This window comes from Manacus vitellinus, unplaced genomic scaffold (genome assembly GCF_001715985.3).
Source record: "Manacus vitellinus isolate BGI_N305 unplaced genomic scaffold, ASM171598v3 scaffold_3_pilon, whole genome shotgun sequence".
Classification (NCBI taxonomy): Eukaryota; Metazoa; Chordata; class Aves; order Passeriformes; family Pipridae; genus Manacus; species Manacus vitellinus.
Window position 1 is genome coordinate 36,975,917 of NW_021940535.1, and position 17,472 is coordinate 36,993,388.

General features: G+C 38.1%; 1 protein-coding gene across 2 annotated transcripts in view; it reads right to left on the reverse strand.

Moving 5' to 3' along the window:
* The window catches only part of NEBL (nebulette), a 249,860-nt gene that overhangs the window by 58,251 nt on the left and 174,137 nt on the right, over positions 1 to 17,472 (reverse strand). Inside the window, exons 7-10 of one of the 2 annotated variants that reach the window (XM_025895396.2) lie at positions 12,526 to 12,627; positions 10,849 to 10,950; positions 4,067 to 4,174; positions 2,478 to 2,582 (exon numbers count right to left, since the gene is read on the reverse strand). The exons of the other annotated variant lie outside the window; for it this stretch is intronic. Coding sequence (XP_025751181.1) covers positions 2,478 to 2,582; positions 4,067 to 4,174; positions 10,849 to 10,950; positions 12,526 to 12,627 — 417 coding nt within the window. The remainder of the gene's footprint in view (positions 1 to 2,477; positions 2,583 to 4,066; positions 4,175 to 10,848; positions 10,951 to 12,525; positions 12,628 to 17,472) is intronic. 2 annotated transcript variants of the gene reach the window in all.

The window sequence follows — 17,472 nt, forward strand, 5'->3', positions numbered from 1 at the left end:
ATAGTAAAAGAAAAATAACAAAAAGAAAGAGAGATAAAGAAAATATCAAGAAAAAACAAGTGACACAAATGAAAAAAACTGTTCATCACTGACTGACCAATGCTCAGCCTGTTCCCAAGCAGCAGCTCCCAGTCAGATTCCCCCAAGTTTATATGCTGAGTATGACGCCATATGGTGTGCGATATCCCTTTGGCCAGTGTGGGTCAGCTGTCCTGGCTGTATCCTCTCTCAGCATCTCATGCACTCCCAGACACCTCAATGGCAGGGTTGCATGAGAAGCTGAAAAGTTCTTGACTTAGGGTAAGCACTGCCCAGCAATAATCAAACATCAGTGTTTGGTTAACAACCAAATTGTTATCAACATTATTTTCATCTTAAATCCAAAACACAGCACTATACCAGCTACTAGGAAGAAAAGTAACTCTATCCCAACTGAAACCAGGACAATACTGTATGAGGGGAAAATTCCATCTTGTGAATTCTCTTCCTTATCAAAATAATAAAAACAGAATGAGTTCAGCCTGTCAAAATCAGCCTATCTGTGTCCAAAAATGCTTATCAACCTTTCCTCTTAACTGATGGAATTTATTTCCATGGAAGTTGACTTGTATAACAGCCTTGCATTGATATTACAGTATATGTGCTTCATAAAGTTTTGCACACACTCCTACACTCTAGGTCAATCAGCAAACCCATTCATTCAATCAACCAGATTAATTTATGAGTTTAATTAACCATACAGGTTTCAATCTGACGCATCGGTGCAGGTGTAGCTATGTTATGCAAAAGATAATGAGAAGCACAAAGTTCAATGGAGAAAGGTATACTGCAGGGAAACAGCAAAACTGGGCAATTAGCAAGCAGCTCTGTGTTTCAGAAGGAGAAAAAAACAGACCATATGATCAGTCGTTGGAAATCAGTCAACAGTACAGTCAGGAAGACTGTTTCATACAATGGAAGCAGATTTCAAGACAGATTTGGTATGAGCTGTGGAGAGACAAGGAGGAGAACACAAGGAAGGTATTGGAAAAGCAGGGGAAAAGGCAGAAGACTAACCATTTTAAAATCAAAGCGATGACATGGGGAGGTCAAATCTGAGAAGGATTGTGAAAACAGGATTTCTGCAGAAGACAGTGGAGAGATTAAGGATTGGCAAAGCATTCTGCTTCCTGCTTGTAGCAAGAAAAAATACCCATCAGCATCTGGACAATGCAAAAATCAGAGACTTAGTATTACAGAGTCCTCAGACCAGCATATGGACATTATGAATCAACCCTTCCTGGGCAAAAGAAAGAAATAAATTTTGCAAGACATGATCTGCTTAAGGGAAGGTCCAGGTTTCTATCTCATCAGAGATAAGATGACAAATCTGTCTTGAAATCTGCTCAACTCCTGCCGCCGTAGAGCAATCTTCCTTCCCAACACTACCCACTCATGCCTCTCCACAGCAGTTCTGCAGGACTTCTGTGGTTTCAGGAGTAAAGATGACAAATGCAGTTAACCAGCCTACAGGCACCATGCATGCAGTATAGGTGCTCTTAGAGTGGGAGAGAAGCTTTATCATGGCAGAGAAGCCAGGGATTTCCTAGCTCGTCCTTCCTACTTCAACCCCCACTGCTATCATATGTCAGACCACCAGCCCCATCAAGGGGCTTGTCTCGTTACGTGTCAGAATGCAGCATGTGCCTATTCTGACCTGGTGTAGGAAGCCTCAGACATTTAGGAGGGAAAAAAGGTTTAGGCAGAGAAACTGTAAGGGAAGATAGTACTCGAGAGGCTGTTCATGAAAGAAGTCCAAATATTAAACTAGCATAATGCCCCCTTCTGTACAGACATTTGCAGATGAAAGCAAGATCTTAGACAAAACAAGATTTGCAAGGAAAGAAGTACCTTAGAACAAAGTTTAAAAACAGACAAGGTTTCAGACATATAAGAATAAACACTCAATATCAGAAGTCTGTGTGATTCTTCCATAGTATACTGTTTATTCTAATAATTGAAATATGCCTTCCTAAAAACCAGTTTTTCATCCCTCATATAATTACAATACTCTAGTCTTGGCCATATTGATCAACATAACCGATCTGCTCTGGCCTCCAATCGGGAGGTCTGGAGACACACCATCTATAACGCTGCTGATGCCTTTGAGAATGCACACAGGATCACTCTCGAGGAGAAAAGACAACGCAGAAAGAATCGTGCCTTGCAGAATTTACCACCTAAGGAGTCTTTCTGCTGTGCCTTTTGCAATCGGACGTGTCTATCTCGTATTGGCCTTTTTAGCCACCAGCGCACTTGTAACAAATGTGGGTAGAGCCCTTCCCAAATCTTCGTTCGCAAAGCCTAGCCATGATATGAGTCTACTACATGTGAGACCATGAAGCAAGTACCAAAAATTTTTGTTTCCTAGAGTGACTATACACTCTACATTCCTTACTACATTCATCTTTCAGGTCATTCTTAAAAAGGCAACTTACATCACTGTGAGTTTTGCTGATATTTAAAGCATGGTTTAAATATAGCAGATTTGGTAGATCAGACGCTGGATCATGTAGGCTTTCCAAATCTTTCTTGTAATTCACCTGGAAAGAGAATTCAGGTTATGCAAACTAAAGATTAACAAAATATTTCACAGATTTGTATTACAGTGTGGCCATCCAGAAACAGAAAGCATTAAGTGCTTGCCTGAGCAATCTGTACCAGCCACTAGATGGTGGTCATCTACTGTTATTTGGAAGAAAAGGAAAAATCAGTATAGGATTCATTCTGCAGAGGAAGTACTTAGGAACTATTCAAACTTTTCCTCCAAAAAGGACACTTTCAACAAAATCACACTTTGTATGACTTTTCAGACTAGAATTTTTTTTTCCTTTTTCCTCTCCCCTCCCCTCTCACCCCCCACTTAAATCAAGATGATCTTCCTCAATACTTTGAGTCTATTCATTGTAAACACCACTAATTCTTATTCTTTTTCTCCTGCTTCAGGCATTACACTAACTGTCTAATTTAAAACTTTGTATATACAGAAGTAAAAGGGAAGTGCTCCTGGATCTTTTATCTAAAGCAGATTGCTTTCAGCAAATATAAGTAATATCATGACATAAGGCAAAAGATAATCACTTAATGAAGTAGGAGAAGATAACTTCCTATCAGCCTACAGTAGGATTTTCCATACTTCTCATAGCTGGATGCCCACCTTTACAGGAAGAAAACTAGCCACCTTACCTATCTTGGATGAAAAATCTCTTAAACTAATACCTCCACATATGTATTCTTCACTAATTTAGGCAGACTCTAAATCTATGGTATTTAATTTGCACATTTCTTACAATATTAATTAATTCAATTAATTGTTTACTTCATATGTAGATTTTGAAAACAATTACATATTCTACTGTACCCTTCCCAGAGCCCGTCTCTCCTGTTCCCATTGCATGGTGCCCCACACTTTGGAAATGCCAAACTACTACTCTTCGCTATCTGGGATTACAGCCTCAAAGAAGAGCTCACATTTTTAGCATTAGACACACTTTTAAATATATCATCCCAACAGCATTATCACTCTATATAGAGGTTTTCTCCAGTCTGGCTCCAGCAGCAGACACCCATTGCTCAACATAGTGACTGCTATATTTTCTAAAGCTACTGAGAAGACCAACCAGCAGAATGAAGTCTCAAAGACAGACATCCAAATTTGAACTGCTCATGCAACCTCCTCCACTCCTCAAAGACAGGCACCTACAACAGGTGAGAAGAATTTCACTCTAGAGCTGTTTATTTCTTTCCTGAAAACAAAGGGACCAAGTACAGGGCAATAAGCACTCATGCCTTTGAACACACAAAATTAAGCAAGATGAATCTCATCTAAAATGGTTATGAAAAACTCTGTAAGCCCTCTGTCAGAAGTGGAGGAAGAAATGGCTAACATGCTGTACCTGCTACACACTGTATAGCAGAGACTGCACTCAGACTAACTCATAAGATGACAAAAGAAATTCTACTTGTGAACAAATGTTAGGTTATTCAGGATGTAAATGCATGTAAAATACAAAGCCAATTAACTTACATCACTTGCCAAGGTGGATGCAATCTTTGCTTGCTTGAAGGAAGCACTGTCAAGAGGATTGTACTGGTGACTCTTCATTTCCTTACTGAACTGCTCTTTGTATTTCACCTTTCACCAGAACAAATATGTCTAATATTAACACATAGCACTCAAATAAGGCACAGAGAATTCAGACTACAAAGACACTTATTGAAGGCAATTGCCTTATTCATAAATCTTTAAACAATCTTTAAAAAAGCTCAGTTTAGCCACACCTGTGACTGTCTTGTGTTGGTTTCAAAACAAGTTTTATGTATCCAATTTTACTAAAATTTTAAGATTGTCATATGCAATTACCAGCGCTGAAGGATTTATAAAAAGAAAACAGAACTAAAACCATATGATTCACCTGAGTAATCAAATAAACCAGAACTGTTCGACTAGCAGTAATAATCTCCTCGCTGAGAATCATTCAATTTGTATCTAACATAAAAAAAAAATAAATTCTAAGATGAATAAATTGTAAAATTTATAAAACAAATCATTTGTGAATTTTTCAACCACTTGAAAGTGGGAAGTCAGAATCAAACTTCCCACTCAGCTGTCTTCCCACCACCAGGTCCACGTGTCAGTCATGCTGTTAGACTGTCACCAGAGCCCCCAGGTCTATTTTTGATTCCACCAGAAATTTCCCATGAGATACTGAGGAATCTCTCTGTAGTACAGCTTTTTCCTGGGGACAATGCCCACCTCATTACAGTGCTAGAAAGTATAATTAAATGCCTGTCTGCCACGACTTTCACTCTCTTTTCTTCTCGTTCAAAAGAAAAAGGGGGAATGACAACACACGTAAGAGGAAATGAGCAATATATAAATATTGAGACAACAGCATTAAAAGCAATTCCATCACAAAAATTCCATAAAACATGCTGAAGAACTGAATTCAGAATCTGAAAATATAAAATTGAACAAATAGTGTATCTCCCTCCTTTGCCCCCTTTGTGTGTTACAATCAAACATCTGGAGACTATGCACACATGTTTGCTTCTTTCCAACAGCTGGGCATAATGGAGGAGAATAAAGTTCAGTCTGAATTATGCTGCTTTCATGAATGTTAGTCAGACACCTGATATCTGAGCCTATGCAACATCCATTATAATTTACCACGCTCTGCATTAAATAAATACACGGATTTTCCCTTCTCCTTTTTTCTCTATTCCCACATGAATGTCTAATAAAGTGGTTAAACCACCTCAAACAATCTCCTTCAAAAATTATTTTTTTCTCAGCTTTAGTTGTGGGAAGAGTGATTTTTTTTTCCTTTTTAGTTCTTCCTTACCTCAAAAGACCCTCAACATGGTTAAGCTTATACAACCTCATTATCATTAGTCACAATGCCCAATATTTCATTAATCAAGATAACAAGAAACCAAAACTAAGCCACCCAAACAGAAATTAGCTGCGTACGTTCAAGAACTACTTCATAATTCCAGCACTTAGGTTAATTCTTCTAAGGAAGGAAATTCTAAAACATTGTTACTTTTAAAGAGAAACTTTATCTGAACACATGATGAACTTCATAATCTTTCACACTAGCTCTAGAAGAGAGTATCTATTGCCTTCTGGTAGATTCATCTGGTTCATATTGTTTGATATTTGCCTTGGCTTTGGATCAAGTGCAAAAGCATATATCTGAATACAAAGACAAAGGCAAATCCATGGTCTGTATGAGCAATGAAGGAATAAATCAGAGGACTTTTCTCTTTTAAAAGGTGTATCCAAAACTTGCCTTCTAATGAAAATCAGGCAGTGCTGGAATATGTTATTCAAAAAGCCTCTGAAACCAGGGATCAAGTCAGCACGGCAAGCAAAATTGTGTTTTACTCATTTATTCATTTCATAACCATATCATGCACAAGACTTCAAATATCCAGCTCCTGCAGGCTGCCTTCTGCCCGGCCAACAAATGGCCACAAACAGTACACACATACCAAATATCTTGGTCCTTGAGATTCTTGTTAAATGGGAGAGCATTGGTGTTAAGGGGACCTCTCCTCACAACTAGTTTGCCATCTCCCAGCAGCAGATGTTTCATGCCACCTTTTAAAAGATTTTTTTTAGCAATGCATTTCAATCTAGAGTTTCCTCTTTCGTGTCACTTCAGATCACATTGCTGCTAATGTAGGAAAGAGGGGGGTCAGTGAATCCAGTCTTCAGGATGTTTACTGTGCCTTCAGGGCCGTGTGTCCTGATGCCAAAGCGCAGGAAGGTCCCAAATTTAAGGATAGCCCAAACAGTATGACTGTAAATGTTCCTGTTGCAGTGAGGGCTGTCTTGGTAACTCCAGGCCCTGCTGCCTCCTCTGGCTGCTCAGCTTATTGCCTCCCCTGCCCCATGGCACAGGTCGCTCTGGAGCAAAATGGAGGATACACCGTGATATCCAATGACCCCGGTAGCATCTCCAGAGCACTTCCAGCAGTCATTTAACTGACTTGTCATAGGGTGTTTGTCTCAGTGAAAGCTAGACAGACATCCACTTTCTCTTTTATCAACATTTTCTTGTTTCTTTCCCCCTTTTGAAAGGAAGCGTGGGGTGGGAGAAGATAAAGAAAGAAGATGAGTCACGGTGAAAGAACACACCCGGTATTTATCCTTCTTTTGAACAGGATGAAGTTATGAATGCAGTTTATAAAGAGAAAATGTACCTAAGAGAAAGGGTTCTGAATAAAAACAATGAAGAAAAACACTTCATGTGATTTCTAAACCATCTGAAGGGGGAAGGTCTTAACAATGCTGTAATATGGTGGAAGAGCAAACAAGTGGGAGTAGAATTGACAGTTGTTAGTGGACACTTATCTTCCAATTTCATCATTAACTGAGAGTTTAATTTAATGAGGGCTTAGAAAGATGGTTACTTATTTACCATCTTCATTAAAGTCTTAAGTCTGTTTATTTTTTTAGAGATTATGTAGTGGGTGCTAATTTAAAAGAAATGCATGGAGCTTGCTCTTTAGTGGTTGCATAAGAAAGAGCAGACTCTGCAGGCTTTTAACACAACAACATCCCTGAAAAACCAAACTGGAATTAAATAAGGCCTGGATAAACAAAGTTCTCATCAGCCTTGCACAAAACCTATAAAAGTCAAAATTGCAGCTGGACAGAGCAGTGTCTTTTGAAGCTTAGCAGCAACATTCCTAAATCAAATCTGTAGTTCAAAGCTGTTCACACAGGGAGTGTTCAGTTTCAGAAGTGGATGACATCACCCACTGTTCAGATTTACAAAGAAACTACAAAAATTGAATCATTCAACCACTGGGATCCCAGGATGAAGCAGACACAGCTAAAGCACTTCCTCATGACCATATGAAAACGTCTTTAAAAAAGGAAAAACCTGTTAGAACACAAATATATTGAAGGAAATGTCACATAAACAAAGAGAAAAATTGAAATATTCATAGCTAAAAGCACTAGCAGAGTTTAAAGCAAAGAAAGATTAAGAAAATCCTAGGTTCTTTGTGTTGTTACTGAAAATCTCAGAGAAGGTGTATTTTGAAAAACGTTCTACCTTTAACAATTTTATCCATGAAACAATAAGCACCAGATACAGCAACGAATACGAAAATCCAAAATTATTCATTCTAAAACCAGTTATTGAACACCATAAGGGGAATACATCATATCAGCAGCTCTTTGAAGAAGCTAATAAAACACTTTAGAAGACATAAAGAGTACATAAACAACTGCTTGTTTTAATAAAAAAAAAAAGCCCAAATTATACAATGTATATTCAGCAAATTGACAAGCTTCATGTTTTCACAGAGCTAACGCAATTTCTGTTTCAAATTTGCTCTAAAATCAACAGAAAAGGGTTACCACATGCTGTGGGTAAATACACTAGTTCTGGGAGCTATTATTTTTGCTGCTGTTGTTTTCAAAAGCTTTGTTAAATAAAAAATTAAAAAGGAAAAGAAGGAGAGAGAGAGAGAGAGAGAGAGAGAGAGAGAGGGAAAACACTGATTTTTGTAAAGCCTTGAGTGCCAGTCAAACATTAACACTATTTTCTTTGCTTTGTTTGCTTTCCTGCTTGCCTTGATTGCTTTCTCCCTTAGTTACACCCACACTGCCTGACCTCTTCTTGCTCCTGTTCTCTATACTCCCTAAATTACCTACCCATATGCACCACATTAAAACATGTTATCATCTTCTCTTCCCATTACATCCATCAGAATTGCCAACTTTGCAAATTTACTGTGAGGGTCAAATAACTAATATTTCTCTGCATGTCACAGCTTATAGATTCATGCTATTAGGGGAGATTATCTACTTTAGCACAAAAAGTTTATAATCCTTCCATTTGCTGAGAAATAAATGGAAACTCTAAAAGCCAGAAAGTCTGGATACAATAATGAGATCATTAAATTCACTATTTTTTAAATCTTGTAATTGTTACAAGACTGTTTCACGATCCTTGCGTGAAGAGGACTGACATGACTGACTCATATTTAGGTCTCTTCCTCTCCTCCAGCACAGGTGCATTCTTCATCCTGCCCCACCACCCTGCTCTTTGGACACAGGGGTCATCTTCATTTTTCTGTGCTTTTGATTTATGATTAGTGTGTCTAAGTGTTATAATGATTCAAATAATATATAAAAACATTAGACAACTCATGGCCACTGCCTTCCCTCCAGAGGAGGTGGGGGAATTGCTGAGTGCACCTCCCTGCTGCTAAGAGCTGCCCGGTATTTACACCCTCCGTGCTGCTGCAGGCAGACGGCTGGCAGCAGAGCGTCAGCACTGCCTCCCTTTCCCCATCACAAACACTGCAACCAGTCACAACAGTGCAGACTGAGGAGAGGACAAGACAAGGAAGGATCCAGGGCCAGTGGCTGCAGAGTTTAAACCACCACAAGCGATACATTTTGTCAACCGCTCCTCCCTTCCTGCCACACCTTCTGCACTATTTGGACTCTCTAAAGAAGTTAAAATTGCACAGTAAATGCTGCCTTCTGCAGAAAGATCTCAACTAGAACTGCTGCCATCCCAGTCTCTGGCAGTTAAGAGACTCTATTATAAAAGTGTTTGCAGATGCAGCTTGCATTGTCCAAGAGAAAAAGCACATCTAACAATAATGAGATAAAACATGCATTGATGAAGCCTTCCATGCAGCTGGCTCAGCATCAGCTTGCAAGACCCCATGATCCAGATGATATTTTTCGCTTGTTGAGATTGTTGGCCACAATCTCATGGGTACTAGGCTTGGGCAGATGGAGAGGGCTGTTGGAAAGGGATCCAGTTTGGTGCCATTTGCGACAACAGGCAGCTGCCAGCCCACTAGATTCTCAAATAGGCTGTAAGGAAAGGAGTGTTTAGGCAGCAACTGAGTAGAAATAAAGGACATTACATGCTAAATTTAGATATGAACCCTTTTAAAAACCACTAAAGGTGTTTGCTAAATGAGAGACAGCTCCCTTTCCTATAAGTGACACCCAGGTCTAAGCACTAGTTGACTTCCTAGCCTGCACGATGCTAAACACAAAATAATCTCTTAACAGACTTGCTCATCACCAGAGGAATGAGTACAAGATCCATTACAAAATGGAAGACAGAAATCTATTTGGAAAAGACAAACTCATTTTGATTCTGAACATATCATCAACAAAGCAATAAAAACCATTTATTTCCTTCTTTTTCTCTTTGTGTAGTGAGTTTGTGACAGTCCAGTGTGAAAGAGGAAACCATGCAGCAGGTATCTAAGGATAACAGCAAAAGGAGCTCAACCTCCTGCAGACACTACACTGTTTTGCAGCTTGTTCTCTATGACACTTCATTCTCACTTTATGGTAGTTCTAGACTTTTAGCATCTAGCCAAATCACAAGTATTTATTACACATTACTGATGCTGAGACTGTTCTAGTATATACACTGCTTATACTTCGGGGTTTTTTGTAGCTCTGGGAAGGCTAACACAGTGTTCTCCAATCAAAGAATGTTATCCTCCTCTCACAGGAGGGCAGAATTTGTTCCTGGGTTTACAAATGCTCCAAGGGTAGCTGGACAGGATTACTAGCGAGGATTATGCAAGGTAGTGTTAAAGAACTACTCCAGAAAAAAAAGGGGAAAAAAAAGAAAAAACAAAAACAAGTCAGCAGTCAAAACTGTTCTTACAATGTGAGGTTGATCTGTAGTAGAGTCTTATGTGTAGATCTTATGAGTAGAAAACTACTAAGAGGAAGAGGGAATATTTCTGTTTCAGCTTTCTTTTTAATTAAGGACTAAAGTAATTTGTCCTTTCCTTTTTTTTCGTTTTTTTTCTTTTTTTTTTTTTTTGAGGTTAATATATAACAGTAGTACATAAAAGGTTCAGTTTCAGGGGGAGGGAAGGCGGGTAGTTTACATGTCAGGCCAAATTCAGATCCCATTACTCACATTACCAAGCAATTGCACAAAAGACCTCAGTTACTTCAGTGGGATTAATCACAGGGTAAGGTTCCACTCAAACTGAATAAGTAGCAAAATTTGTCTCTAAATTACATACAGTTAATATTTTAGAAATCCTAGATAATCTGTATAAATATACACCATCTCCACAAGAAGAGTTGTAACAGTCAGAGTTCATTGTATTTTTGCATAAAAATGTGTATTTGGTTTCCTAAGAATCCTAAATTTACCAGTCCTCGCAATACTATATGAAAGGTTTGAGAACATAATCCTCAGGCAATTAGAGATAATTATCGAAAAATCTAAATATTTCTAGGAATGAGATATCTGAATGAAGTCATTGTAAAATGCGGGAGAATCTTACTTGGCTTAAAAGTTTTGAAACTCCTTTGGCATGCTCAAAATCTGGTCTTCCAAGTACAGCAGGCTCCTTATTCATCTCTCCCCTTCCTTTCTTGTACTCAGCCTTAAAAAAAAAAAAAAAGAAAAAGAAAAAAAAAAGCAATATGAATCACTAATAAAATGTTTGGTTTCGTTTTATCAAGAGAAACGTAAGCATTAAAGCTAGTTGAAAAAGTCTCATTTAATGATCTATATTGACCCTACCATTCTGATCAGCTCTGAATAAAGCTCTTCTCAGGGTTCAACTTCTTAACAACATAAAATTTACCTATTGTAAAACACAATGCACAACATTCACAAAATTCAACTTTAACCAAATGCACAGCTTCAGCCTGAGAAATATTGTCCTCCTGATCAAGACAGCATGAATTACAGTGGCTCAGCATTTCTTATGACAGGGTCTATCGTTAACGCAAGATTATTTGTAGCAGCTGAAAGTAGTCTTGAAATAAAACTAGGCTGAGGGGCAGCTTTTTCTGAAATGTAAGGTCAACTTCCACTCTCAGTTTTACCACTGTGATCTTGCTGGATGTCAGTGAGATTGCACTGGTGTAGCAGCGCAGAATTAGTCCCACAAGGTTGCTGTTATGTGATCCCTCCAGCTGAACTGCCTTCCATGCAAATTGCTGCAATTTTTTCCCACAATGCATTAGAAAAGAGCACAGATGAATCAACAATAGGTGCTTTGCAATACCACAAACTAAATTATCCATTGCCTAAAATAGGCTTCTTGTATTACTCAGGCACTGTGAATCAGCAAGGACACGTCAAAACAACAGACTGGGAGAAATAAAAGTCCCAAAGCCACTCTAACTCAAGAGAGATTGAACAGCAATTAGTATATTTGCATGTTGAGCATAATGTGTAATAGGGGCTCTTGGTTTTCAAACAGTCCTGAATATTAAAAGGTGAATCTCAGATCTCTTAAAACTGTCTCTCCATATGTGCCTAGTCAGTCTCACATTTAATTATTATCAGTTATTTACAAGCTCGACTCAGGGCTTTTAATATATACATTGTTTGACTTGTCAAAAGAAAATATTAAACTGCATCACACACTGCTGCTTCTCGAACTGCTCCTTCACCTGTCCATTAGCCACAGTCACAGAATTTGAGAGGGGAGTTAGAGCCCACATGCAAGAAGCAATTCTCGGAAGGACAGAGGGGAATTACATTTTCCTGTCACTGCCAGCTGAGATGGGAAAAGGAAGCAAAGTCCTGGGATGCAAGTTTCTCTTGCACCAAGGCAAAAAAAAGGCTTGCCATGTCTTCTGAAGTGAAGTATAGCATACAAGCATATGATTTATTTTGAAAATGGTTATCATGAATAAAGGTGAAAAAAACCCAACTTTAGTAATTTCGATGTTTTCTTTAGATCAGTTACCAATAATTGCTAAGATCATACTGTCAACATCAAAAAAGGATAAATCCTTCATTTTCTAAAATATCAGGCAACACTGGGGCTTTTTTTGTTGGGGTTTGATTTTTTTTAATCAAATCTCCTATCAGATTTGGGGTTGCAGGTTTTCTGCTCATGACATTGGAGAGTTTCAGCAGCATTCTAAAAAAATCTGATTGAAATTGGATTAAAAAAATTACATGTCTAAAAACATACAAATAGAGTAAAAGGAGAACATACATCACTTATTATCTTTGTTATCTCAGTTGCCATCTTTATGTCTGGCCTGTTCAGCACTTCAGTGTACCTATGAGTATCTTGCACATCCTTCTTATAGGATACCTGTCAAACAAAAAACAGTTTCGTTTAAAATAAACAAAAATATTTGAAGTTTATAAATAAGCTTTGAATGACCTATCAACTCAGCCATCAAATTCAATAGAACTCTTCCTAATTTATTCCAACACAGTTCTGCTTGACAGTGATTATATACTAAGACCCACACACAGGTTACCAGGGTAAGGAAGAAATTCAAAGCATAAAATACAATACGAAAATGAAAAATGGTTTTGCCTAGAAGCATAGTAGAAAGGACTGAAATATTAGGTTTTATCATTAAATTTCAGAGGATTTTTAAGAGTACAGCTTTTTTTTCCTATGTTGTACTCTTTTCTAATATAAACTAACCCCCCCCTCTCTTACTGAGCACTGCAGCCTAGCAGATTGCAGCTCCACTGAACAGAAACTGTAATTCTTCCACAGTGAATGTCTTTCTCTATACTAGACAGCCATGTAGCTGGTACGTAATTCAGTGATACAACTCTACTTCAGCATCCCCACAACGCCACTTACCTGCTCCTTTACACAATAACAGGAACAAGAAGGCTGAGTGTTCCGGCATGCTGAGTACAAGACTGAATCTCTGTTTGTGCAAAAGCAACTATTATAATGAGTGGGCTCAGAAAACTTTGGTCAGCAGGCTAAACTACAGGTAGAAGAGTCCAAACATTCTCCATTTAGCAAAGCAATCACAGGAACAACATAGTCCTCAGGGACGTTACAGACCTCTCAAATTATTCTTCTTTTCCCTCTTCAGGGTTTGTGAACTTTTTCCTTGCTGTAGCACATGTGCCAATCTAAGCCAATTTCCAATTATTCTGAATTATTAGGAAAATCATCCCTGGTATTCAAAGTGTCTGACTAACTGAAGTTTCAGGCAAAAGTTTGAGAATGTAAAATAAAGTTTCCAGGAAATAGAAAGTATCAAAATAATTCCTGTTTTACTGGAAAATCCTTAAGGTTTTCTTCTGTTGCTTCACAAAGTTTATCAACCTCTCAAGATAGTATTTCACCAGCAAAAAAGTTCTCAGCTTGAAGCTTCTCATCATAACCTCTGGTCCTATTTTCAATGTAAAGTTTCACTCTGGGTACAATGCAACAAACTCATAAGCTGCAGCAGTCAGCAACAAATATAATTTGTAGAAATGTTATTGGAAAAAGAAAAGAAAAAACCTCTCTTTTTGGCAAATATTTTACATGCAACAGGAAAGTAATTTTGCGTCCATATGGCTTCAGCTAAGTAGACAAGCTAAACAGGCTTCACTGTTGGCTGCTTGCCCACAAATAGATCTTATAATTTTTAATCTGCCATGACTGACACACAAGTTTAATCACTGATAAATTAAACAAACAAATAGGTTGGATGAATACAGCCCAAAGTATCACATACCTAGAAAACAGAAGTTGATTTTCAAAGTTGGTTTAAACCACTAGAAGATTTATTTTGGTTATGTTTAGATATTTTTAAGAAACTAGATGTCCAGAGAGGCATTTGCAATTCAGGACTTTACACGAACCTAGTTAATTATATGCTGTTCATCCTAATGACCACATGAAGTGAGGTGAAAACCACAAAGGCAGCAGAAACAGGTTTCTGAATAGCACCCTATCATCCATGTAAATTGCAAATTAAAGGCCAGCATATGTGCTCAAAATAGAAATTAGGAATATAGTGAATTTAACATCAGAGAATCAAGAACAGTGGTGATGAAGTTGAGGAAATGTGGTCACTTATTGCTCCCAAATGACATGATCATATAGTACATGAAATAATGGATTGTGGTTAATTTCAGGAAAAAAGGGGGGGAGAAATAAGACAGTAACAGTCCTTTATATTTCACCATTTCCAATTATATTAGATGCAAGGCCAATTGCTATACCTTTCCCTGAGTGAATTATTATTCTTCCTGCACCTAAACCAGTATACCTATTACTTATGTCGGAGAGAAAGTCATCTAGCATTTTACAAATGTCTGCAATATATATTTGCTCCATTCTGCAGCTTGTCATACTCCGGTGAGAATAAAAATGTTATGCAGCAGAACAGTAGTTTGTCAGAGGTAGGCCAAAGAAAGAAAAAATATGTTTCCCATTTCCTGAATAACCTCAATCCCTGGATGCTGACCCTTTCCCATTGGGACACTGTGCTGGCCTCTATTACACAGCTGCTATTCTGTTCCGTCTAGTGATTTTTTTTTTTTAATAGTGATATGTTAGAACAGTAAAACCAGAGCTATTCTGAGAGAGCAGGAGAACAGATGTAGGTAGGGTAAAGCAACCAGCTTGGTGTGTGTACCCGTGGGCATCAAGAAGACGGAAAGTGAAGAAGACTACGAGAGGGGAGAAGCAACAAAAGAAAGGTAACAGCAGAAGGAAAGGGGTCATCTTTTCTCCTGAGTTGGTTCAGCTCCTTACCAAGAGGCTTATACTCTGACTGGAATTTCCAGCCATTACACGATGCCCTTATTCAATATTCACTTCAAGGCGTTGCTCAGGCCCTATCAAAAAACATTGCCAAAGGCTCAAGAATTGCTCCTTTTCATGAGGACCACAGGTTTACAAAAAAATCTGCTCCAACTGGCCTTTGCATAGTAAAAAATAACTGAGACACCCAGAACTTTAGAGCAGAAGTGGAAGACCTAAATGGAGAGTTACATCAGATCAGCTGGAAATGCACATGAGAAAGAAGCAGGGATCAAAAGAGAAAAAAAAATACCATCTCGAGTTTTGAAGTTGAAAACAGTAAATTACAAATACCAACTAAATTTAAAGAGGGTTTCGACCCCATTTCACAATAAAAAGTGCTTACATACTTGAATATTTTTTAAAAATTATAATCAGAACAAAAGACATTTCTCATCTTTAATCCCAAATGCGATTACATACTCTGAATTGTGACTAGCTTTTGCAAAGCATGGAAAATATTGAGGGCCTGCTCATAATTAGATTGATTTTATTAGGGCCAACCATGCAGCTCTTATAAAAAGGCACAAGGTCCACTGAGGATAAACATGCTGATATATTTACTCCAGCTGACGGTCTTGAATGTGCTTCACCTTTCATGATGGTACCAGTGGAATGTACTACAATGCTATAAAATAAGCAGATTTCTTAAAATGCTGTAAAACACCTCAGGTTGTCAGTCAACAAAGAGAAACTTCTACATGATGAGCCAAGTAAACCTGGGTTTAAGAGATTCAGAACTTTCCTTCAATCTTTTATCTTCTCACCTTTTCCGATATTAAAACTATTCCAAGCTATAGGTAATAAATTATTCAAATATGCACAAGCAGCTATGAACACATTTTGTCCTCTTAAGAGGCATGCACAGAAGTCAACAAGAAGTTGCATGGGAATTTGTCTCTTATTGTTTGCCCCTGCTTAGTATTTTCTAAGAGCTGTAAGTCCACTAACTAATAGCCTGTCAGCTGTGTCTGCCCCCTGTTCTCTCATCTGCACTTTGGGGTCCATCAACACTAAGAAAATAACTAGCTGGTGACAATCATCATTGGCAACAGCTTTTCTGATTCCCACTCAAAGGATGTTGAAAACTGTTTTCCGGCTTGAGTAGAAGAGACAAACACATTTCTGGCCCATTACAGATTGATGCAGTCATCCTTTCCAGTAATGGGCTTGAAAATTGATTGGTCCCAATTACATCAGGAGTAAACATCATTTTCAGCACCAGTTGGAAGTGGTCCAGGGGGACCCACTGTTGACAACCACTGTCAGCAGAAAGTTAGTCAGTCAAAGGTGATTTTTCTAATGCAGATGCTGAACAGAGAGCCAGGAGAAGCTTGACTTTAATATGGTCTGCATCAAAACAAACATCAACATTCGAGTATGTTACTGATGGTGTTTAAGTGCATCAGGTTTAAGATCTGCAGATTTGGTTTAATCAGAAAGAATGTACCTTTTTTTGTGCGAAGATTGTGACTGCACAATATCCTGAATATGTAAAAAACCTTACTCCTAGGACAATATAGACTTCTTAAATATTCAAATTTAGATGGTGAGCGAAACTTATAAATTATTGTTACTGGCATTATATGGAGTGGAAAGTGTATACATATACATCAAAAGTTTGCCCAACTGTCAACTAACATTTTAAAAGTGAAAAAAGAAAAGACACCAGAGCTCCAGCCTCAGATCTGCAAACTGCCTTTTAAATGTCCACATATGAGTCTATTGCAGTTTTCTTCTTTGTAAAATCGAACCCTTTCCTTATTTCATACCATGTAATGCTGTGAGGAGAACCCGTAATTTTAACCAAGTAGAATGTTTAAATTGCTGTACAAATATTTAACAGTGTTTTCTTATTCATAAAGCCCAGTGATGCACCAGAGCATGGAACACACAAAACTGTGATCCACAACTTTGAGTACCTTCATCAAATGCTACATGCAGCTTCCATGTAGGCACAATTCTTTGCTTTAGAAACTTAGTTGTCATGTCATTTCACTGTCCAATTACATTTCTTCTGTCCACATGATCCTCAGCTACACACAAGGCAAAACAGTATTTTGTCACCTGATGGTTTTTTAAGGGCCACCCCCTAGTTTTGGTCCCAAGTTTGGAAACTTCCAGATGAGCTAAATGACATCAGTCAAGCACAGACATCAGTAGGCTGATGGTCCCTACTTCATTGTTCTGCAAATGACTTTGTGTGCCAAAGTCACATCATTAACATTCACTTCACAAAACACAAACAATTTATAGAGAAAAGTACTCTGGTTTGGAAAAACACGCTTTCGTCCAAGCATTCTGTAGTATTTTAATTCTTTTTCAAGTATATTTCCTATCATTAAAAAAGTCACTTTTGTTCAAGAGCAATTTTCTTCAGTCTAA